Genomic DNA, 25909 nt, shown 5'->3' on the forward strand with positions numbered 1-25909 from the left:
AACTGTTGATACAGGACTAGTGATACATAGGGCTTTTGGACAGGTGATCTTTATTTATTGTGTTTTAGGAATCTGCAAAATGTGACCAGAGAAAGTCTGAAACATGTTTTGTTAAATCATGGTCCATGTCATGTGTATTGGTGTGCATATCAGTATTTGATTATTTCTAATTTGACAAAGGTTCTTAAAAATAGTCGAGCAATGATTCATTTCATTTGTGCCTTAGTTGAAACCATCATTCAACAATTCCACGCTGTTTATCACAGTAGTTGTTTTTTGTTTTTTTGTATGTGAAATTTGGTAAATAAATAACATTAGCTTAGAGAAAATACTGCATTTATGTTTATTTCTGTCAAAACATTTTTTTCATTTCTTTTCAAACACAAAGCAACAAGCAATAACTGGTTTTTGACCGTGGAAAATCTCTGTATACGTTTATCACTTTGTCAGTTTATATAATATATAGTTATACGTACGTACACAAGAGTCTGAACGTGTTAAAATATCTTTGAAAAGCACCAAAAGATCTTAGTTACTATTGAAAATTTCACAATTATATTTTTCTTTTTTCTTTTTTAAACATTTTGGACATATATTTAGGCATCTGTCACACTGACTGAACTTGAGAGCCACAGCAGAAATGTGTGGGTGTTTGAACAACAACAAAAATTACAAATTACTGAAGTTTTTCATACAGCAGGAGTACACAGACATACAATATCTTGCACACACTGCAATTCAGACTAATGTATGTCAGCGTGCATACGCGAATGGAAAGAGAAGAGAGACGGGCAAAGCAAGCACACACAGCTTGCGCACGATGCATCTGTACACTGTACCCAGACCAACAGGCATGCACCTTCACAAAATGTGTGTCCCCTAACAGGCAAAGCAAGCACACACAGCTTGCACACGATGCATCTGTACACTGTACCCAGACCAACATGCACGCACCCCGTCACAAAATGTGTGTGCCCTAACATGAACGCACCCGCAAGTATATATACAGATTTAGTGATTATTCATAGATAAGAGATGCATGCACCCCCCTCACCTTTGCTCTCAGAAACAATTTTTTTTTTTTTTTTTAATGTACAAAATTTAATATAAATAAAGTATGAAAAAGTGACAAGTTGAAAATTATCTAAATTTTGAAGTTATTGTTTAACTTATTGCACGACATAGCCTTCATAACAAATCATGGGCAACATTGGATTTTCATGGCATATCAAATTCTTTCAAAGAGCCGCAACTGTGTTATACTTTACATTAAAAACATCTTGTTGAAAATGAAAGTCTTTGATTTAGAATTTGAATTATTACAAGCTTTGAAACTTTTCAAGTGGTTTTCTCTCAAAACTTTCCATAATGGCCGCTCTGGAAGATTAACTGTTGTTGCTTGGAGCTATGACTACATGTGCACACCAAAAGAAACGCACAAACATGCTTGTATATTCCTGGAGATGAGGTAAAATTTGGAGTCATATGTACATGCATGTAGAAATCTGCACATGGCATCAAACATTTTACTTTCTCCCTGGTTCTAACGTTAAGGAGGAAAGAAGAAAAAAACAGAAAAGACCCACATTTGTTGGGTGCATACTTGGGAGACAAAAAGAATAGATCATTACCCATTTTCTTCTTTTCACTTTCAGACACACAAAAACACCACTTTCATGTTACTCATGTTTTATTGTCCAGACTTCTGGCAATTATAACCATCATACCATGACAGGACTCTGTTGCCCACTTGCCTTCCTCAGTTACTTTCATAGTTGTAATGTACATTCACAACAGCATATTACACAGGATGAAAAATAGAATAGTATGACTCATGAAACCATAAAACAAAGTTCCAACTAAAAGCTGATTCATAATAAAATCTTTTTTATGAATTACACTGATCAATTAAAATCTAATCCTGCTTGTGCTGAAGTATTCATTCTTTCTCATTCACTTCAGACATATGCAGTCACACTAAATGCATACAAAAACAAATTATGACACATAACTTTGTGGCAAACATGATATTGGGTACTGGTTTCTGTACAAAACAGTCCTTGTCTAAGTTCATGATCAAAATTTCCAAAGTACACAAGTTTGACAATGATATCAAGAATCAGAATATACACAAGCCTAATCTTAACTGCTGTTTCATGTGTCTCGGTATGAGAGTGGATTCTTCTTCAGAATTTTGCCAGACAAATTTCAGGTTCTTTTACATACACAAGGTGCAAGCTGCACAAGCAACCTTGAATTATTGACTCATCCAAAAGACTAATAAGGTATAATCTGCCACAAACTTGGAGGTTGTTTCTCTTACAACTGCTTTCAGTGTATCTGGCTTCATGGACAGAACCTGGTTGGAAGCAGATTCAGGTTTTTACTCAAAAAGTGGCAGTCTGTGTGCTAGATTTCTGGATGAGATGATAAACCAAGGTCCCATGTGCAGCATGCCCTTAAACACACAGCAACAGTAGACTGAACCCTGTCAAAATTCTGCTGGGAAAATCAATCCAAACTGGATACTACCATCATCAGTATTTCATGTGGAAAGAGAAACTGCTGCCCCATGAACACAAACTTGAAAAAATTATGTCCACTGAATACGCCCACATGCACACACACTTTTGTGTCCAAATCATTCACTGACATGAAAGCCCACGTTCACACACACACACACACACACACTGAACAGAATCTTTTTCAAACACACAATCCCCACATCAGTTGTCTCGTCTGATCCTTTGTCTGAAAGTATCTTGTTTTTCAGTCATCAGAATCGTTGCTCTTGCTTTTCTTTTTCTTCTTTTTCTTTTTCTCGCTGCCAACACTCGTGTCTGAAACACAAAAGCAGTACACAACATGAACATTCAGAGAACTCTTGTGTTTTGAATCTATGGCAACAACAGCTATGCAAGGGTGCCAATGCATGACACAGGATTTAGTTCAGCAAAATAAGACCCATCCCATTTTCTCTGTTTTAATTTTTTAAATCAGTCAGCAAACTTAAAAAATATCAATCCGCCCTGAATGGTGCATGTATTGGTATGTCTGGATACTGGATCTGACGGCTTCATCTTATATTTGAAACTTTAGCAGGCTTCACCCAACACACTGCTATGTGAAGGAAACCATTCTCAGACCTGCCTAGGCCCTCACAAGCACAACTCCAGTTTTCAGTAGTATTATGGTGGTTTTCAGTTGTATGAACAAGGCGACATTTCCACAAATATGTTCTACATGCTGTCTTCTCCCTTTTACTGAGACATGATTTAAGACTAATTGTCATTCACAGGTGAAGCTTTCAGTAATTATGTGCAGAGATACCAATCTCCAAAGACAAAAAGAAGAGCACCTGCATGTGACAAACTAACCAACACAAAGGGTTTGACATTGATATAACCATCATTTAATTCATTCATGACATAGCTTTCCCTTTCTCTCTCTCTCTTGGCCTCTAGAGATTCTAAAATTATGAAATTTACTGAAAAAAGTGGGATCTTAAGGACTGCATTAGATGTCCCTGGTGGGGTAAGAGCAAAGCCCCTTATACTGAAAATGGCGATAGCGAAATGTACTGACATCTGACAGCAAAGTGGACAAATCCCCAGAACGTCAGCAGTAGATCCTGATCTTAATAACAAAAACTGCAGCCATGAAGTGTGACAGCATCATCGACTGATATCTCAGAAATATCAAAATAAGAAAAAGCAATGACGTCAAATGCTACGAAAGTTTATCTTCAGTGAAGAATTCTTCAGTGGTGGTTGCGTTTGTGCGTGTTGTTTGTGTGGTCAGCAAAATTGTAGTTTTTGTTTACTCAGCAGTTGTACCAAAGTCTGGGGGCTTGAATCTTAGAAAATATGAACAAACTGTAGTACTAAGTAGGTCTGTATTCTTTTTTTTAATTTTTTTTTTAACATTAGAAAAAGACCAAAACTAAGAGAATAAGCAACTAATCAGCATCAGATGCCTGAATCATAGAAACTACCGACAAATCGTAGTACTAGGCAGGTCTGCATTCCCCCCCCCACCCCCCCCAATAAGAAAAAGACTAAAACAAAGAAAATAATCAACTCACCAGCATCAGAAGACTGTTTCTTAGGAGTTTCACCCTCCTCTTCTTCCTGCTTCTGCTTCTTCTTCTTCTTTTTCTTCTTTCCTGAGTCTGAAAACATCCATATGGCAACAATGTTCATGCCAGCCTGGCTAAGCATGTCTCCAAAATTGTCGAAATATGGCCTGGTTAACATATTACAAACCAATGTTTCAATGTTTACAGTTTTCCTTTTTTCCTTCTTTTAAACCATGACCGATCTATTACAAATAAATGCTATAAGTTTTTTTGTTTTTGTTTTTTCCCATTTTCTTAATGAAATACAAACTTAAGGCCAGACACGGTAGTGAAATTTTGACCAAATCATGATTTTTTACGATTTTCGTTTTTTCGCATAATTTGCTTCTTCAACATCTAATCTTTATAGTCATTTTCATATTTTGTACTAAATCGGTCGCAAAAGGTATTATATTTGCAAATGAAAGTTGCTTCCTGATGTTGATTTTGTCTGAATTTTTCAAACATCGTCCAAACGTGTTGATTTTACACCTTAGCAACGTATACTTTCATTTCCCGAAGCCTATCATATCGCATATCAACAGAAACAGCGTCATCTTGTGAATACACAGACCCGGTTCTTTTAGTTGTTGAAACGGACTATAAAACACTGCGAGCGATTTTACACACACACTGTATCGCGCGAACTTTCCCGAGTTTTCCCAAATAAGGGCATAGAGTACTATGACTGTGCAGTTTCATTGATGAGACTGACACCAGTGGAAATTTCAGCCAATCAGATTTCATTCCGCTGGGCTCAGCCAGCCTTCGGGCACGCTCAGCTCCCTCCGTCGAGAAGCCAAAATGGCCGTCCAATAACAACAACATGCTGACATGAAAGTGTTTTTTCTCGTCAATTGTTGATTATTTTGCCAGCTAAGACATCTCCTGGATTTATCATGCCTCGGCATAAGCAAGGAAAGAGACGATTGCACTTGACAGCTGCTGCAAAAGCAAAATGGGCCAAATGTGATGCAGCAGCGACTGAAAGCGTGGCTTCGAAGAAACCTGCACCTTCGACATCAGACTCTGATAAAAGTGCGTCGAGAAGAAAGATCGAAATCATGAACCCTGTCGCATATAATGGTGAGGTGGAAGACCAGAACTGGACTTTGCTACACGTTTTCCAGCTGACCAGACTGATGAGTGACCTGAGTTGCCCAGAGTGCGGAGAAACGGGACTGTCAGTCAGTGTGCAAGAGAGGGAGAAAGCTGGTTTTGCGGCAAAGCTTGCCATGTGCTGCGATGGCTGTGGTTATGAAAAGTGCGAATTCTCATCCCCACGAACTGGATTCAATGACAAAAAGAATACAGGTTTTGAAGTAAACAACAGGATGACCATGCTGAGCCATGAACTGGGAGGCAGCTACACTGCTCTTCAAACCTTCAGCACTGTCATGGGAATACCAGGCATGCATTTGAAAACTTTCCAGGCCCATGACAAGAAAGTAACAGGTATGTTTGTGAGGTTTTTTTGATGGTTAAAAAAATCTTTATCTTTAACTGTGCAGTACAAATACACACAAGTGTGCACACATCCCTGCACTGATAACTACTAGTGAAACATTACACTGTCAACCACTGAATCAGTCACTCAGGCAAAGTTTTGCTTGTTCAGTCTTGACTATGATCCATGTGTGTGTGTGTGTGTGTGTGTGTGTGTGTGTGTGTGTGTGTGTGTGTGTGTGTGTGTGTGTGTGTGTGTGGTGTGTGTGTGTGTGTGTGTTCATGAATGGGTGAATGCATGTATATCAGTTATGTGTGTAAATTATGCACAGTGTGTGTGTGTGTGTGTGTGTGTGTGTGTGTGTGTGTGTGTGTGTGTGTGTGTGTTTCATTGCAATATTATATATTTATGTATGTGTATATGTGTATGTGTGTGTGATATTTAGACTCATCACCTGAGGAAGGAAAGTAAACTATGTAAATGATATAGTTGTGAGCACAGCACAAATATCTCACAAACATTATGCATTTTTCAGCTGCTGAAATTGAATCAGGGTCAACACTCTTAGAACGCACAGCAGCTACAATCCAGCAGGCGCATGCAGAGACCGATGAAGACCTGCAGGGGGCACTGGATAAAGGTGAAAATCCAGTCATCAATATCAGTGTTTCATATGATGGAACATGGCAAAAGAGAGGATTCACATCACTGTATGGTACACCACCCTACGATGTCTCAACAACCGAGAGGAGGAGGCCAGGGATCCAGATGCCTACCAAGCAGGACACTAGCTTGTAAGTACCCCCTTCCACTGTGCTCTCCAAAACTGCTCTCATATCAGGAGTATGGGAAAGCCAGACCACTGGAATATGTCTGCCAATCTGTGTAAACCATTTCACGTTCTTTGTGAATTTGTCATCATGTGAGCTGTGAACTGGATTATTATTGGCCACAAAACACTTCAATTTCAACTTCTTCTCTTACCTGGTGGTTGCTGTGCTGTGGATTGACATGCTGGGTGAGTAAGTTGTACTCTTTTACCACTTGTGCTAAACAACACTCAGCCAGTAAAGTTTCTGTTCTTCTTTCTCCGTTTTCTGGGTTTTCTGTTTTTCGCACTCTATGCACATTTCAAATGGCTAAAACTTCCACAAAAATAAACACAGAGCCTTAAAATTTGGCATGGTGCTTCTTGAAAGTATGGTGCTTAAAAGTACGCATTGCTATTTTGAAACAAAATGTATAGTTATGTTTTATTTGAATTTTATTTAGAACAATCGGTGCAATATAACTGCGTTGACCAAAAAAAAATCTCAAAAATATAAATTTGTCATTACATCAAAAAGCTATCCGTACTTTTATAGATATTAACATTCCTAAACTAGATCAGAAAACAGATTTTGGCTAAGTGCAATTGAAAAAAAGCCTTAGGCTTTTAAAATTTTTTGTTTGGCAGCCATCTTGGACTGTTTCCATGGCAACCGGAGGTCCAAACACCAAAAAAAGAATAGTTTTGAACTTCCCAGTAAATATACTTTCAAAGTGTAATACATTTTAAATTAAGGCAACAAACATCTCTGATATGAACTTTACTGTAGTGTCTGGCCTTAATACAATAAAAGGAAAAGTATAGTGATCAACTGCTCTAATAAGTTATAATGAACAACATCAATGGGTAAGCTTCCAAGATTTTTTTCTTTGCAATGTTATGTATAAGATTAACAATACTGTCAGAAACTATTTTCATGAAAAATAAAATCAAACAGATAACCATTAGAGTCACTAATTTTATCAAAGTCACTTTTCCTGAGCTTATTGATAATGTCACTGCCAGTATTCTGTACACTAGTCCTCAGATATTTCTAGTCAGTTCCATATATCCATTGTGGACGGAAGTCATTACATCAAATGTACAAGATGAACAAGGAATTATCAACCAAAATTATACAGCAAGACTCAATTTTCAAACAAAGCTTTACAAAGCCATGTCACCAGTGACATGTATTTGAAGATTACTGGACATATTAACCTAAAATGGTAAATATCCTTTCCCTGTTTAAAAAGAAAGAAAAAAAAAAAGCGTGAAGTTGTTTCTCTGAACATAACTGATGACAAAAAGAGAAGCGACAGAGACAGGGAAAGGAAGGGGGTAAACGAAAGTGAGAAGAGCTCCCTCACCAGCAGCAAATGATGAATCACCGTCTGAAACAGTCTCTGTCTTGACCTCCTCCTTCATCTTTTTCGGCTGTTGAACATCATCTCCACTGCTGCTTTCTTCGTGCTTCCTTTTCTTCGGAACACTTGGCAAAGTGGAGTCAGCAGCTGTGTTGTATGTGCGCACTTCACTGTGGTGAAAGAACAGAAACATGTATGAACCTCATAGACCTCACTATGGTGAAAAAACAAACATTTATAAAAACCTCATGGACCTCACAATGGTGAAAGGCAGAAAAATCTATAAAAACCTCATAGAACTCACTAATTGTGAAAGAACAGAAACATATATAAACCTCATAGACCTCACTATGGTGAAAGAACAGAAACATATATAAACCTCATAGACCTCACTATTGTGAAAGAACAGAAATATATATAAACCTCATAGACCTCACTATGGTGAAAGAACAGAATCATAAAAAACCCTCATAGACCTCACTATTGTGAAAGAACAGAAACATATATAATAAGAGAGGCAAGGCCTTCAAGACTCACTTGTGATAAATTAAGTCCCCTAGCATTAATTAGAGTAATTTCCCTTTTTTACTATCTGCCCCAAAAACGTTTGCAAAATAAAATAAAAAAATCCATGCTAAGCAAAAGAAGTTCCTGTTTGAACAAAAAATGATAATAATGACTCCTCTTGTTGTTGTGTCAGAATAAGAGGTCAAAGTGCCAAATTTAGAGAATACAAAAAATATAACAGTAAATGCAGTTTGCATATAATTAGGCTTCTTTTTTTTAAATTTTTTTGTGCCCATCCCAGAGGTGCAATATTGTTTTAAACAAGATGACTGGAAAGAACTGATTTTTTCCTATTTTTATGCCAAATTTGGTGTCAACTGACAAAGTATTTGCAGAGAAAATGTCAATGTTAAAGTTTACCACGGACACACAGACACACACAACCAAACACCGGGTTAAAACATAGACTCACTTTGTTTACACAAGCGAGTCAAAAACCTCACAGACCCCACTATTGTGAAAGAACAGAAACATTTATAAAAACCTCATAGACCTCACTATGGTAAGTCAGAAACACACTGAACTCATAGTTTTGTTTCAGCACACACACATACAATGTAAACATGCACAGATGAAGATGTCTACAACAAGATAAAGATTTATTCAAGAAAAAATACAGTCCTATCAAAAGGGTTAACTTAAAGGAAACATATCAATAACGTTTCACCTGCATTCATATTTGAATAGGCCAGCAATATCAAAACAATTGTTACTCTTGAAGGACCAATAAAAGCACAAAGCAAACTCTATGAAGATCAATTTCATTTCTTGCTTTCGAAAGTGAGATGTAAGCTAAAAATACAGTTCACTGAAAGTACAGAGACGGACATCAAGAGATAGACATGTCTACAGCATCAGTTGACACAGATAATAATAGAGACAGGAACGGAAAGAGCACAAAGGGAAGAAACTCCTGGGATGGAAGAACAGTCATCCGCTGAATAAGGTCAAACAGACTTTTTTTTTTTGGGGGGGGGGGGGGGGGGGTGAATAGAGTAACTATTTAAACTTCAAGAACTTCACTCATTTGGCATACTTACCTGATGTTTTCGTATTTCTGTGGAGTTTTCCCCTCTTTTCCTCGGCCACTTAATCTGTGCGCCTGGAAAAAATGTAAACAGATATAAAAGTCAGGATGCAACAATAAATAACCAAATATCCTCTGTGAACGTTAAAAATAATAATAATAATAATCTTAAAAAACAACATGTGATTGCCTCAGTTGTAGTGATGCATTACAAAATAAGCACCAGGCCTCCTCTGCTGTTCTGATGGTCATAGTCGAACACAACTGACTATCAAACAAACACAATTGACGAAATAAAAATCAGCATCAGTGTTCAGAAAAAACGTCTTTCATCATTGGCAATCAAAAAAACATTCATAAAAAATAAATGATTTCCTTTTATGAAACAACAAAGACCAACCAACAACAAAGACCTAACACTATACATACATTTCTCATGATCATAAGCAGTCAAAAACATGCCACATATACGATCTCACTGCTAATCCAGTCTCTTACTGACGAAAAAGCTTTTTAGAGGCATCAAGCCTTTATTTTACATTTTCCAACAATGCAGCCTTTATGAAAAATTATGGACTACCTGTGCATTTTGCTTCATACACCAGAACCAGTTTCAAATGACTCTGAATGCACTGTCACAGGATGGGCACACTATTCATCAAATGAAGCCAACAACACTGAAAGTGGCAGCACAAGCTGTTGCTGCAATCATGATACAAAGACATGCTGTTGTTTTTTTTTGTTTTGTTTTTTAACAGCAGGTAATTCAACAGCTAATGTTCAGACTTGCAAACCTTCTCATTAGAGTTAAAAAGAAGAATAAAAACCCAAAGAACCTTATGATTTCTCTGTTGGCTCATAATCTGAAGATCATCTTGACAGTATGCATATTGTTTGATGACTTACCCCTTTGTTTTCCAGCTGACGAATACGCATCTCCAGTTTTGCCCTCTGCTTCAGACCCAACTCTTTCTCACTCGTGGTGTCATCGCCCAGAGCATCCACACGTGCAGCCAGGGCAGACTTTGCTGCCAGCATGCGTGACAACTGAAAAGGAAGGAAAACATATATAAACTGTGCATGAGTGTATCATGCGAAAGAAAGGAAGGAAGGAAAAGAAAAGAAAAGAAAGAAAAGAAATGCAAGGAGATTATAAACATATGTTTTTCTCAAGGGAAGAATAACAACAAACTAAATCACAAAGAACAAAGTTACACAAGGACAGCCTCAGCGGTAGTGACGAATGTTATGGTAACATCATCAGTGTCAGTCAACCAAAGAGTTCATCACAGGTGTCCATTGGTTACATATGATACATGTGCTGCATCAGTTCTTACATTTCCATTATTGGCTTCTGTTGTTGTTGTTTTTTTTGTGAAACAGATTACGTATCATCTCCTCAGTGACTGAACACAGTTTGATCAACCCTAACATTTCCTTGGTCTCTACATTCAACTGAAAGAAAAGTACACTTTTTTTTTTTTAGAAAGTATATTTTCTTGGTTTATCCAGAAACAACAATAATACTCCTTTCCTGACACATTATGCAAATATCCGTTAAATATAGGCCAGGATTTGCAGGGGAAGAAAAAAGAATAACAACAAACTGGAGAACAAAGTTACACAAGGACAGCCTCAGCGGTAGTGACGAATGTTATGGTAACATCATCAGTGTCAGTCAACCAAAGAGTTCATCACAGGTGTCCATTGGTTACATATGATACATGTGCTGCATCAGTTCTTACATTTCCATTATTGGCTTCTGTTGTTGTTGTTTTTTTTGTGAAACAGATTACGTATCATCTCCTCAGTGACTGAACACAGTTTGATCAACCCTAACATTTCCTTGGTCTCTACATTCAACTGAAAGAAAAGTACACTTTTTTTTTTTTAGAAAGTATATTTTCTTGGTTTATCCAGAAACAACAATAATACTCCTTTCCTGACACATTATGCAAATATCCGTTAAATATAGGCCAGGATTTGCAGGGGAAGAAAAAAGAATAACAACAAACTGGAGAACAAAGTTACACAAGGACAGCCTCAGCGGTAGTGACGAATGTTATGGTAACATCATCAGTGTCAGTCAACCAAAGAGTTCATCACAGGCGTCCAGTGCTTACATACAATCATACATGTGCTGCATAAGTCCTCTCCTTTTCACTGCTCTCACTGTTTTGGTGAAACAAACAGGTCACTTATATCATCCCCTCAGTGATTAATTCAAAGTATTATCAACCCATACACTATCCTTGGTCTCTGACTTGCTATCCTCTTTTTTTTAACTGAAAGAAAATAAATCTCAGTTAATCAAGGAAAACATCTTTATCTGAATCTTTTTTTTTCATTTTTCTGCTTAACGACTATTTGCCTAGCACTTGCAGGTAAAGAAATAATATAACAACAGACAGCAGACTGATCTATATACTCTGCAGTAAATCTGCTTGAGGAAAAAAAAAGAAAGAAAAACTAAGAAAAAGCAAATGCCTGACCTCCACACAAACTGAAAGCACTCGTCAGGTGTTGAGAATCAAGAGAACAAGGGATAACTACAGCAGTAGAGACGAACGTTACAATAACATCAACATCAGTTAACCACAGAGTTCATCAGTGCTGCTCAAGTCCTCACACTGTCTTAGTGACACATACACGCCACATATGTCATTACCTCAGAGATTAACTATTTTATGTCAACCCTAACATCTCCTTTGTCTCTACATTCAACTGAAAGAAAGAGGAAATTTTTTTTAGACAACAATAATGCTCCCTTGCTAAACAATATCCAAATATCTGCTGAATATAGCCTAGGATTTGCAGAGAAGAAAAAAAGAGAACAATAACAACAAACTGGAGAACAAAGTTACACAAGGACAGCCTCAGCGGTAGTGACGAATGTTATGGTAACATCATCAGTGTCAGTCAACCAAAGAGATCATCACAGGCGTCCAGTGCTTACATACAATCATACATGTGCTGCATAAGTCCTCTCCTTTTCACTGCTCTCATTGTTTTGGTGAAACAAACAGGTCACATTTACCATTTATTTCAAAGTATTATCAACCCATACATTATCCTTGGTCTCTGACTTGCTATCCTCTTTCTTTAACTGACAGAAAATTTATCCCAGTTAATCCAGGAAAACATCTTTATCTGATTCTTTTTTCTGCTCAATGACTATTATTAGCCAAGCACTTGCAGGTAAAGAAATAAAAATTATAACAATGACAGAATGCAGACTAATCTATATACTCAAAGCAAATCTGCTTGAGGAAAAAAAGAAAAAAAAAAAAAGAGAAAAAAGAGAGAACAACAAACTGGAGAACAAAGTTACACAAGGACAGCCTCAGCGGTAGTGACGAATGTTATGGTAACATCATCAGTGTCAGTCAACCAAAGAGTTCACCACAGGCGTCCAGTGCTTACATACAATCATACATGTGCCGCACAACTCCTCACCTTTCCCTTGTTCTTGGGCGTTGTCTGCCCAACAAGTGAAGCATGGTAAATCAGACCATACTTGGGTGTGTCGTGTTTTGACTTCAGTGCACGGAACAAGGCCTTCTCGGCTCCCAGAATCTGTACTGTGGAGGAGGGGTGTTTGGCCAGGTTCACCAAGGATCCTGTATTGAGACAGAAGAAATATGGAGTAGTTATCATTGAATGAAAATAATACTGATATAATCTGAAACATACACAAACTAAAATTCATTTCTGTAATATCTAAAGAATGGAAAAAATAAAAGGAAAAGAAAAAGGGAAAGCTAACAAATACATTTGTAAAACAAAAAGCACGCAAGACTGTTGGGGAACTTTGACCACATTATTGTCTTCTGGACAATAAATGTATATTAAAACCATTTCACAAAGTCCTATCTCCCAAATGCCAATTCTTTTTAAACTTTACATTAATATCATAAATAGTGATTGTCCAGGCAATGGAACCTATAAAAAAAAAAAAAATATTACACACAGAGAGATTCATTCCTATGTTGATAAAGGAAAATTTTCCAAATACTGCAAGAGCACAAACAAATCAACCTTTCATTTCATGCTCAGCAAAAAAAAAACAACAACAAAAAAACACACCACCACCACTTAGAACATACATACCAGCATGAGAAATGAGACGCGCACCAACCAATTCTCCCACCAGGACCGTCAGATTTGGAGCAATGGCAACCATTCTTTGTTTCAAATACTCATACAAATGGGCTCTGTATTCAACCAGTTCCACAATCTGCACAGATATAAAGTCACATCTCAGTCAACTAAAGACATCACTTGTCAGAAGCAAGCACAGTGAATTTCACAGATGAAATATGGTAATTTAGTTAAAATGTGCTATATATAACACACATAGTAAAAGTGATGTCAACACTTCCACTGAAAACAATGTGCTACACGTACTTGCTATATTCACCAAAATTTATCAAAACCCAGCTTCCTATATGCTCTTGCAAGAACTGTATAAGACGATTACCAGTCTCATACACAATTAGAGAACAATGTCGTAAGCAGAATTTTTTTTGGTGTGTGGAAAGTAAGGGTCAAGCATTATCTTGAAATAGAAAAGGAAATTTTACTTATGTGCTGATAATACGAGCAAAACAAATGTCCCAACTGCAAAGACTTTTAACATTTCTTTTGAAATTAAATTCCAAGAATTCCTTAAAAACTGAAATAAAATAATAAACAGCACTGTTATTTAGTACATTATATAGTTTACAAATGTTCATGGATCCAAACTGTTACATGAGAACTGAAAACATAGAGATTAGCCCTATAACTGTGACCCTAGATGCTCAACTACAGCTCTCGTATCTAAAAATAACTGGCAAACAACAGAAAAAATAATCTATACCTGTTTACAGAGATACAAAATGACTTGAATGTCATCAGGTGATATTTCTGTGCCCATGGATATTTCTGCTGCTTCCTTAACATCAGCCTCAACCTCTTCAGGAAGGATGTCAGACAAGTCGCAGGAGGCGGCGTTCTGTTTGTTGCCTGTTAACAACATCCCATGTCATCTTTAGAGGTGCAGGACTGCGTCCGGTTTAGTTCAGAATACACCATAACCTTCCTACGGGGACGTCCGGTTTAGTTCAGAATACACCATAACCTTCCTACGGGGACAGCCTGTTTGGTTCAGAATACACCATAACCTTCCTACGGGGACGTCCGGTTTAGTTCAGAATACACCATAACCTTCCTACGGGGACGTCCGGTTTAGTTCAGAATACACCATAACCTTCCTACGGGGACAATCTAAAAACGAAAACTACACAAATGCCAGAATGGCATAGAACTATTATCTGCCCCATTTCCTAGGAGGACCTCTAAACACAGAATATACTCAAATGCCAGCACAATTCCACTGCCATAAAGCACGTGGCCGACACAAAAATTAATTCACCACTCTGAACAAATGCGGCTTTGTATGAATGTAGGTCTGTCGAGAACTTATAACCATGGCTGTAGGAAAGGTGCAACTGGTTTAATTCCACCCTCCATACATATGATGGTATCTGTCATTTAAGTTCATCCGAATCTAAAAAAAACTGCAAGAAGTGCCACAAACATACATTTTATTGTTACAAACTATCAAATTAACTACAAAAAACACCACAGGCCAAATCAAACAAAAGTGATCTGACCAGTGCAGAAGAGGCAAACCATTCACACACAAACATGTCGACAAGTACACACACATCAAAGTGGACTTACCAAGCTTCATGACTGTGCGAATGAAGGCTTCGTGTTCTGTGACAACTTTCGGAAGCTCTGGAAAATGCCATGAGTACCACTCTCTGGCTCTCATGTGATAGTTGTTGATCTCTTTGTCAATATCATCCAAAGTGGCTGCAAAAGCAAATTTAACAGAATGTTCCTTAACATTTCATTTCTTTCAATGACTATAGAGTTGCAATACCCAAGGAAAATGATCAGTCAGTGAGTGTGTACATGAGTGTGCATGAGTGCACACATGCACAGGTGTGTGTCTTCCCATGAATATATGTTATCTGGTGTCAGCCTATTGTCCAGTGTCACAAAGTCTAAGAAGGTTTAGAAAGCGTGACAGGAAGTGTTAACTGTTAACAAAATATAGGGAGAAAGACAGGGCAGACCAAAACAAATGACTATCATCATGACTTACAAATTGCTTGGACGATCATGGTGTCGACTTTGTCAGGGGAGAATTTCACCTTGTATCTTGAGAGGCTGAAACAGACAATCTGTCATGCACAATGGATCCCTCCACATCTCTCTTCATGAGAACACTTATCATATCTGAATTCACCCACTAATAATTTTTTGTTAATCTCTCTCTCTCTCTGTTGTAAAGATAACATCAACATGCAAGCTATGTTAGTAATCCAAAGGTCTACCTTTCCCCTTTTTGAGCTAATGCAAAAGCTTAGCATAAAGATCATCACTCAACATCCAGTGGAAGAGGGAGAATAAAGAAAGTCTGGTTTACAGGTGACTGAGACACACACATTGCAGAATTGGGATCTTATAGATCTCCATTTCCTTCTTTACTCTTACTTCTCCAATCTCTGAATATTCAAGTAAACTTAATAAAGAAACAAATCACTGAGCACTTATGTCTAAACAAAAAAGAGGAAGGCAACTGGATGTTACTGGGATTGAAACAATATAGATATGGAGATAAATAATATAGAGATATAATACACCTTTATAAATCCAATTGGAAACTGTGTGCATTCAAAGGCTGTCACCCACAACACAGTTTCACAGCATGCAGTTGAGTCTGACGTAAGATACATATTAACAAGACAAAGGTTGAACATAAAAGTAACAAAATATGAAGCTTAATTAATATAGCATGATGTGCAACATGACCACACCTGTGAGCCAGTCCAAGAGACATAGCAGTCAACTCCTTGTCCCCAATCAGACTGTCTAGCTGAGAACGGATGCACCTCATCAGCTCATTAATATTGTTGTTGGACACACACTGGATATTGAACTCCTCCTGCAACACACACACACACACACGTTTTACATCATCATCTGCCCAATGAAAGAACATGTCAAGAACAAACAAATGTGTATGAGTAAGGAGAAGAAACAGATTATCTTCCTTACCCCTCTCAGGCAGGCATGGATGGTGAACCAAATGAATAAAACACCCTGAGCATTACATTCACCTTCCTTCTCATGCAAAAACAAAATAAAAATAGAATAAAATATAAATAACAGAGAGAAAAAAAGTAGACAAAGGTTAACTATCCCCAGATGGACTTCACACAAAACAGTAGCAAAGACTAAACATTTCATGCTGCCGACAGAAAGGCTGCCTAGGCATCAACACTACACTGTTCCTCTCTCCTTACCTTGATCAGACTGCCCAGCTTGGCATCTGCCACAGCAAGCTCCTCTTGGGCATCTTTGCTGACCAGCTTCTTCAACAGCTTCTTCAGAGGATCGCTGATCTGGCCCTCAATGGCTGCTGTCGCCGCTGTCAAACACACATGGCTTCGTCAACACATATCAGCACCACAATCAACTCTCATAATAAACGTTTTGGGAAGAAAATCAAAATAGATTAGATGCATTTCTTTTTTCCACCAGACCTTTTTAAAGGGAAATATTTGTTGCAGACAGAGAGAGAGACAAAAGTATCTGAGACTATTTCCACATAGATTTTTTAACTAACTTTACTCACATTTGTTTCAACTCCTTACTCACTCCCTATCTCCACCCCACAATTCTAATTTATAATCAGGTGTATTTATGTATGTTACATAATCACTGCATACAGAAACAATGCATCTGACTATCAGGATTATTAATGTGTTGAATGTTTGATGACTACTTACAAGCAAGTGCTGTCGTCATGTCTTTGAATTTCTGGAAACGTTTCAGCTTCACTCTGCAACACACAGAAACAGCCATGCAGTCAGGGACAAAGAAAACACTTATTGAGTTGAAATTACATAAAATATAATAAGCATGAACACATATCAAATTTTCATTTACACTGATAAATGATTGACAGACTCAAGCAAAATTATCAACACTAAAGTCTCTATCACTAACACAAGATTTTTACTGAATTTTAAACTGTTGAACTGCTAAAGAAAAATGACGAACATTTCACCTTGAAGTTTAACAATTGTGTTTGTCTCTGAGAGTGAACCATATTTCACACACACACACACTCTCTCTCTCTGTTATAGAAACACAAACATACATGTATCAGCATGCACACACTGTCACATGCATGCATGCAGATGCAATTCTGTATGTAAGTTAACACTTATTGCATGTAATAATTGTTCCCAAACTATTCCTCTCAGGCTTATGATCTGGACCACTCAGACTTTTCATTCTTCAGCATTTCCCTTGAGGAAACTCAAAGCGAGCTGGGATTATTGTTCACATCACCGTGGTCACAATCTGGACAAATGCTGATTTCAAGACATGGTGGAGGAAAGCAGGAGTATAGATTCATATCCCATATCAACGTTAATATACAAAAACTGTAAATTAAACCAACTTCCCACTTTTGCATCCTAAGATCTTTATTTTACTCATTCTGATTGTTGAGTGCATACATAAACATCTATTTTCTAATGATGAAATCAGCAACAACAACAAAAAACAACAAAAAAACATGAAATGAACACTCACACCAGCAACAGTTCATAAGCCCCTGATGAATTACTAAAAATATAACAACATATTCAATTGCAACGGGATGTCGTAACCATACAAACTAGAAATTAAACCCAAAATTTTGGTTTCACATTACCAGTTGTGCTTGTAAATGCTCTCTATACTTCTTACAATTTAGTTTACATTATGGACCCGATGCACCTTTTCCAGTCTGCATCATTATCTTTACGGACATGTTCTGGACCACTCAGACTTTTCATTCTTCAGCATTTCCCTTGAGGAAACTCAAAGCGAGCTGGGATTATAGTTCACATCACCGTGGTCACAATCTGGACATATGTTGACTTCAAGACTGCAATTAATTTTCATTTAATAAGGAATACGGTGCAGAAAATATTCTCATAATTAAGAGTGCTTTGTAAAATATTACATTATTTTCATGGTGGTTGTTTTGTTGTTGTTTTTGTTGGGTGTTTTTTTAACACAAACAAAATGTGTCCATTTTTAACATTTTTTAGCTCACCATATAAATGTTTTACTTCAGCAAAGTACCCTTCACATTCATGTCCACACATGGTGAATTCATAGATAAATGTGCAAAAGTGATAGCAGAAACCTCACCAACACACAAACACTGTAACTGTAATTTCAAACACTTGGGCCTTTAAGTAGTTTAAACCATTTTGTTCCCAACATGCTTTATGATCTGGACCACTCAGACATTTCATTCTTCAGCATTTCCTTTTTGGAAACTCAAAGCGAGCTGGGATTATAGTTCACATCACTGTGGTCACAAAAACAGAATATTCAATTCCAAGGCTTTAGACAAGTTCAGTTAGTAAAGATTAAGACCAGCTGTAAATTTTACTACTTTTAAACCAGTTGTAAATTTTACTACTTTTCTTTAAATTTCGTTATGTTAAATTACTACTCCATTTTCAAAGATACCCAGCAGCTTGGATTTTTCTACATATTTTACATCATTATCAATAATCATTCACACACCGTGACTTACACAGGTAATCCCTTGATGCCAATGCCCACACACACTGTCACTGCATAAAAGTATTTTACTTTATTATCAATAATCATTTACACACGTAATCCCTTGATCCCAATACACCCCCCACACACAAACACACACTGTCACTGCATAAAAATTGAGTCTTCAGATGAACCCATTCTATTCAAATTTCAATTGTATCACTGCCATTTGGACCACTCAGACTTTTCATTCTTCAGCATTTCCTTTTTGGAAACTCAAAGCGAGCTGGGATTATAGTTCACATCATGGTGGTCAAAAAAGCAAAATAGAATGTGTGTTGATACAGTATATATTTACAATTTCAACTACATTTTCTTACAATTTTTTTTAGGTCATCCAGCGGCTCTATCAGTCTGTCTTATCCAAATTTACTACATGCAAACTACGTTTTCAAAAATACATTACAACTCCCCACTGTGAGTCATTTGTTCTGTATCAAACTACCACCAAGAATACATTCAACATTTTATTTGCAGAATATTAGTTCCCAGATACTCTCATGATTAACAACGCTTTGTAAAACATCACACTATTTTCAAGATTTTTTCCCCGTTAACACATACAGAATGTATCAATTTATAACATTTCTGGGCTCACCACGTAAATAATTTACTTTAGTAAAGTACCATTCACATTCAAGCTCACACATGTGTAATTCATGAATAAATGTGCAGAAGTGACGGCAGAAACCTCACAAACATTGCAATTTCAAATATCTGGTCTTAAAGTTTAAGCCATTTTGTTCCCAACATGCTTATGATCTGGACCACTCAGACTTTTCATTCTTCAGCATTTCTCTTTTTGGAAACTCAAAGCGAGCTGGGATTATTGTTCACATCATCGTGGTCACAAAAACAGAATATTGAATTGCAAGACTTTTGACAAGTTCAATTAGTAGAGATTAAGACTGCATGTAAATTTTATCTCTTTTTTTTTTTTCATTCTGTTAACATTAGATTTACAAAGATACCCAGCAACATGGATATTTCAACATATTTCACTCCATTATCAATAATCATTTACACACCATGACTTAACAAATGTATTCCCTTGATCCCAATTTTCAAACACACTGTCACTGCATAAACATTGGGTCTTCAGGCTAACATTCTAACAAATAACCTACCAGTATTCTATTCAAATTTCAATTGTATCACTGCCTTTTGGACCACTCAGACTTTTCATTCTTCAGCATTTCCTTTTTGGAAACTCAAAGCGAGCTGGGATTATTGTTCACATCATTGTGGTCACAAAAACAGAATGTATAATACAATGGCCATTAACATTTTCACTTGCATAGTCTTGCAATTCTTAATACATACATCACTGATACATATTGACCTCAAGCAGGCTTTACCACATTTCTGGACTTGACATAAGAAACTAATTTCTGGACCTGACATAAGAAACTAACAACAGGAACAGTTCTTCACCTTATCTGTGCTCACTACACAGTATCACACTGAGAAAATCCTTCCACTCAACCCCACCTCACCCAGTCTCCAAATTACACCCTTTAAATTTTACAACATAATGTTCATTCATTGTCTTTGTGCAAATTTCAATCAAGCACAGATAAAAGTTTGCATCTCCACTGCTTCACACACATGTAGTCTTGATGTACACAAAATCACTGTCCATGTTATGTAAGAATACAGTGTAGAAATAGAGTTAAGATTAACAATAGTCTGTACTATACTGGTCTTAGTGTGTATGCTCTTTCTAAGATTAAACATTTTGCTGTGTATATGCCCTTTTTTATAACTTCATCACTATAACTACCGGTAATTAATATTGTAATAATTTTTTTTATACAATACCCTTAACCACTTATATCATTCATGCTAACAACCACATCTGGATAGAGTGCTATGACTCTACAGTTGTCTACCCATGGAATACATTTACTTTATATAGGTCTCTATCATCTATGCTATATCATGATAATGACCACAATCCAGACCATTCAGAATTTTCATTCTTCAGCATTTCCATTCTGGAAACTCAAAGCGAGCTGGGATTATAGTTCACATCATCATGGTCACAAAAGCAGAATAGCAAGTATTTTAATATTATGTGCATTAACAAATTAAGTTGCATTTATATATCACAAGAGAACTGTTTCTATTAATTGACTCATTAATTCTATTCATTATTTCTGGGCTGTATTTAACTCTCTAGCTCCTCAAAATATATTCTGTATTATTGTCCCCATTTCAGACACACTTTTTAGTTTTATGATCCAAACATGCATTCTCCTTCAATGATGCAAAGTGAATTTCCATCACTCAGATTAGTAATTTTCAGAATGCCTTTTAAGAAAACAAAAAATGAGCTGTGGTTAGTTGTTTAATGGACAGATTTTTGTATATAATTCTGTAAAAGGCTCATGTAAAATGGTGGAAGTGTTGTGGGGAAATACATCAAATTTAAACAGAGGTACATTGTAATACATACCAACTTTCTGTAATACCCTACAGAAAATAAAATATCTTTTTAAATGAAATGCATGCAGACACTGTCTCAGAATTAAAGTGGAGAGTTTACATAGCACTCGGTTTTGTTAAATATATGCACCATATCAAACTGCCACAAACTAAGCCTGTTGGTTTCAAACAGAACGAGTCTGCAACAATTTGACAAGGTACAGCATGCCATATGTTTCCAAAATCTAAATTAAAATAACAGATTTACTCCTTTTGTGAAGAGACACAAACGCTCAAAATAATGATAATAAAATATTATAATTTCTATTTCACACAAAATATTTCTTAATGAACATGTGCTGTGTCCATTTTTGCTGCCAACCCCAAACAAGTTTTTCTGCTCCAGCCTGACAAACAAAAACAAGGTTTATAGAACTAAACAAAAGCACCTTATAAAGGTACAGGTAACATTTTTCAGTCACACAATCTGGACCACTCAGAATTTTCATTCTTCAGCATTTCCTTTTTGGAAACTCAAAGCGAGCTGGGATTATAGTTCACATCACTGTGGCCAGTTAGGTATGTTTAACAATGTTACCCACCTCCAAACAACCTAGAAAATAGATAGATCCATCTAAAACTTCTATTGTGACATTACCAGAATAATAACATGTCAAGAAGAGAAGCAAAAAGGGAAAAATGCTAGTGCTATTAATGCTAGGTGTCTGTGATTCAAACTCCATTCTGACTAAGTTCAGCATTGACAACTGGAGGAGTCTGGAGGCCTAGTTGGCATCAGTTTAACATGGTACAGTATATGACACCAAATGGTACATTATTGCAGTGGACATTATTTAAATAGTATACAGTTCAGACTGTGACAAAAACATACAACAAATCAGCTTACATTTCATTCGCAGATTCAGGGCTTTCAAAATCCTGGTACAAATTTTCACTGTGTTTCAATTTCTTTTCTTTCAGGAGCTGGAAAAAAAATAAAGAATACAAATTATTATTTGCTTTGGCACAAAATTCACAAGTTCTGTTTGCTTTTGTTATTTCTAAAGCCATAGATATTAGAAGCAATATTCTCAAATAATAGGTAAAGCATTTTTTTTAAGAATTATATTTCAATACATTGGCAAGAAGACCAGGAGGAATTCTTGTAATCCTGAAGTTCTGTTCTAAAACATGAGTTACATTCATATAATCTCCACAGATGAAAAGATCAAGATATCAGTGTTCCCAAACAATGAAGTTCCAAAACTTTACAATCTTGTAAACTAGTCATGTTGCATTTAAACATATACACATGAAGATGAAGCAATTTTCTCATCAAGCTGAGGTCAAAGTAGTGGGTTGCCAGGAGAATGGAAAAGACAACCTATGTTTTGAGGATCCAGTTCTGCTTATCAGTGGGCATTCCATTAGTCGATACAATTTTACAATTACATACATCAAAACTGAAGAAAAAGCCTTTTTACTTTTAGTAAACAGGATCTGATAAGCATTTTGTTTTTTCATTTGCAAATCCACTTCAGTTTAAATTGTTATTCAATGCAACCCTACAAAGCTTACAGCCTTGGCAGGCTATTATTCATGCAGAAACAAGTAGTTTTCCTCCTGGCTGACACACATGGACAGCCAGAAATGCTGCAAAAGTTAGTTCTCTTTCCTTCCAGTTTATGCATGTACAAACACAGAAACCGTTCTAATGAAACAAATTTTGACACCCTACCATTGCACCGGCACAGGGATCAATGAATCAAAGCATGCAGACAAATTCATATGTTGCACATCAAAAGGAAAAAAAAAAAAAAAAGGACAGATACTTAATCTACAGAAAGACTGGTAAGATCTGATGCACAGGTCAAGCCATAAAAGCCTACCAAGTGCTAAACAAGGGTGAAAGAGATGAGCAGATAACTTTTTCTTTAAAATCAAGTTAAAGACATAGGTAACATGTTGTTGTTGTTTGTTTTTTTTAAAGATAATAAAACAGAGAATGATAAACATTTAAAAACTTTTTATCATGTTTGATGAAATGCTGCTGCTTATGGACAGAAGACCACTCACCAGAAGACCACTCAATGTCATATAAAATCTCATCAACGCCATGTCAACTGTTAAAAATACTGAGCAAAAACTTGAAGATGTGGCTTTCTTAAAATGCATTATCACAAAAGGCATAAAGAATTCAAACACATGGTGAAGTTGTAGCTAATCCTGAGTTTAGGTGTATTTCTGTTGATAATAGTGATCACACCCTCAGTATATGGGGTCATACAGTGTCGCTTTCTTGCATATGCAGCTTGCAAATCAAGAACAAATTATAACAATTATAACACTTGTCGAGATAAATTTCCAAATAAATGGTAAGAGTCTAAGGCCTCTACACCGAACCTGTATCATGCTTTCTTCTTGTACGATGGTCCCTTCATCATTCAGTTGATGAATCGATGAACCCCAGATTGCTGAGAAATTTAAAACCAAGCTGATTGAAAGCCGATGAAAAATATTAATTTTTGAATTAACTAATTGTATCCTTCAAGTTCAATAATACCGATATATAAGAGTACAATGCGTTTGAAAAAACAAACAAAATTCATCACCAGGCGATATTCACCCTTGTGCAACTTGCCAGTCTTGTCAACCAAGAATGAGCACGTGGTCACCAAGCGCGGTGAGCATCACATTATATCAAACACAAGCTATCGGCATAAAAAGCTGAAAAACAATTCTCACATTATGAAAATGCTTTAATGCAACAAAATGTATACCCACCTTGAATACGGCATAACCTGCCGCAGTTTCAAAAAGAACCAACATCGTGATTATTTAGCGTTGATCCTCTCTCGATCTCTCCTTCTGCACACTCCACGTTCGTCTCAGAAAAAGCGGCTGAGGAAGTAGTTCATCACGCATGAGCAAGAGGAAGTAACTCATCACGCGTGCGTGAGGGTTGTTGCAAAAATTACGCTCATAAAAACAAAAGCGAAAAGAAGAACAAAACAAAAAATGTTGCTCTTTATTTTCTTTATGGCAAATCGACGATTTTATTACAGTAATGTACTGATATGGTCTATAGTCAGCGCATGATTTAAAATAAATACGTCTTTCGTTTCGGTTTGCATGTTCTTTCTTCCTGTTTTTATGATCCAACATTTTTAGACAGCTCTCAAGAAATCTCGCATCTCACGACAAGTGTTGGCCGTGCTTGATTACGCAATGAAGATCCGTTCGGTTTCTCCTTCAGTGTCCACAAGTGTCGAACACCCAACAATTTTATGGCGCCTACACCTTCAGATTGATGCTCTCTCTCTCTCTCTCTCTCTCTCTCTCTTTTTCATCTCATTTTTCGTGTTGCTCTTAGTCACTGTTCACCGTGACTCCACCCCTGGCAGCTCAATAATCTGTTTATAGATGTATTCACATAGATTAATGTTTATTGGATGATAATAATAATAATACTGAATAATAAGCCGTGTGCATACCCCTTACCCTGCAGCTCTAAGCGCCTTTAACAGTGTACCTATTATGAATAAGAAACGGGGATATAATGTAAGAAATTGATTAGATACCCAAACTCGCTAACCATTTAAAACAGTGTAACATCACTCACGACTCACACAAATCTCTCAACTAACTCCCATTATAAAATATTAACTTGTGCAGTATGCACTTAGCGCACGTAAAAGGATTCTTCCTGGCAAAATTCTGTAGAAAAATCCACTTTGATGGAAAAAACAAATAAAACTGCACACAGGAAAAAATACAAACTGAAAAATGCGTGGCGCTGTAGTGTAGCGACGTGCTCTCCCTGGGAAGAGCAGCCCGAATTTCACACAGAGAAATCTGTTGTGAAAAAACGAAATACAAATACAAATTAACCCCACTATGTACATATCGGCCATCTCCGTTTTCGTGGGTGTGCATGCAGAGAATGTTTAATATTTCACATTGTTATAGTGTGCCAGCAGTGTCACCCCCCACCACCCACACTCTGTCCCCCTTCCCTCCCCATCCCTTTGCCCCCACCCCACTCCCTCCCCCTCCTTCTTATCTCCCTTCCCGCTCTGTCCAAAGTCCAGTCTTTTAGGTCGCGCCCGCACCACTGACGGACGCCACCCTCCCTCCTTCAGTTCCACCCCCCTCCTCACCCCTACTCACTTGTCGGCCGCCTTTGGTCAGTGACACTGCTTCACCAGTCCCAGCTGTTGAACCACGTGCGGTTATGTGATGTCTGCCGCAATCCTCGTGCTGAACTAGATGTCGGCGCGTTCGAAACATGCCAACGTCGGCATAAGGCGGTCTGTCTTTCAAGTTGTTCCCCCCCCCCCTCCTTCCTCTCCCTTCTCTTTGTGACGTAAACGGGTGAACTTGTCACAAAATGTGTGTAGAAACAAGTGGGCTGAATTGTAGCAAATCAGATCAATCTGTTGAATTGGACGAATTGAGA

General features: G+C 37.1%; 2 protein-coding genes across 2 annotated transcripts; one reads left to right on the top strand and one right to left on the bottom strand.

Moving 5' to 3' along the window:
* Positions 1-1672: 1672 nt before the first annotated feature.
* LOC143290196 (nucleolar protein 58-like) lies at positions 1673-24370 on the bottom strand. The gene is made up of 15 exons (XM_076599514.1): positions 24235-24370; positions 22358-22434; positions 17181-17233; positions 16695-16819; positions 16206-16333; positions 15491-15555; positions 15061-15195; positions 14195-14340; positions 13444-13570; positions 12790-12953; positions 10240-10380; positions 9347-9408; positions 7743-7909; positions 4085-4171; positions 1673-2840 (listed from the first exon to the last, which is right to left on the bottom strand). Exons 1-15 carry the CDS (start codon positions 24277-24279, stop codon positions 2770-2772), a joined length of 1593 nt encoding a protein of 530 aa, XP_076455629.1. The 5' UTR covers positions 24280-24370; the 3' UTR covers positions 1673-2769.
* LOC143290516 (uncharacterized) lies at positions 5116-6497 on the top strand. The gene is made up of 3 exons (XM_076600026.1): positions 5116-5572; positions 6100-6204; positions 6406-6497. The coding sequence occupies exons 1-3, from the start codon at positions 5182-5184 to the stop codon at positions 6495-6497; spliced, it is 588 nt and encodes a 195-aa protein (XP_076456141.1). The 5' UTR covers positions 5116-5181.
* Positions 24371-25909: the final 1539 nt, after the last annotated feature.

The sequence above is a fragment of the Babylonia areolata genome, chromosome 1 (genome assembly GCF_041734735.1).
Source record: "Babylonia areolata isolate BAREFJ2019XMU chromosome 1, ASM4173473v1, whole genome shotgun sequence".
In the NCBI taxonomy this organism is placed as follows: domain Eukaryota; kingdom Metazoa; phylum Mollusca; class Gastropoda; order Neogastropoda; family Buccinidae; genus Babylonia; species Babylonia areolata.

Excerpts from the sequence above, each read along its gene's own strand:
- LOC143290516 (XM_076600026.1), top strand. The coding sequence starts at position 5,182 with ATGAACCCTGTCGCATATAATGGTGAGGTGGAAGACCAGAACTGGACT. Across the intron at positions 5,573-6,099 it reads CCATGACAAGAAAGTAACAG|CTGCTGAAATTGAATCAGGG; the intron begins GTATGTTTGTGA and ends TGCATTTTTCAG. Across the intron at positions 6,205-6,405 it reads GCAGGGGGCACTGGATAAAG|GAGTATGGGAAAGCCAGACC; the intron begins GTGAAAATCCAG and ends CTCTCATATCAG.
- LOC143290196 (XM_076599514.1), bottom strand. The coding sequence starts at position 24,279 with ATGTTGGTTCTTTTTGAAACTGCGGCAGGTTATGCCGTATTCAAG. Across the intron at positions 16,820-17,180 it reads CATGACGACAGCACTTGCTT|CGGCGACAGCAGCCATTGAG; the intron begins GTAAGTAGTCAT and ends TGTGTTTGACAG. Across the intron at positions 13,571-14,194 it reads TTTTGTATCTCTGTAAACAG|ATTGTGGAACTGGTTGAATA; the intron begins GTATAGATTATT and ends ATATCTGTGCAG.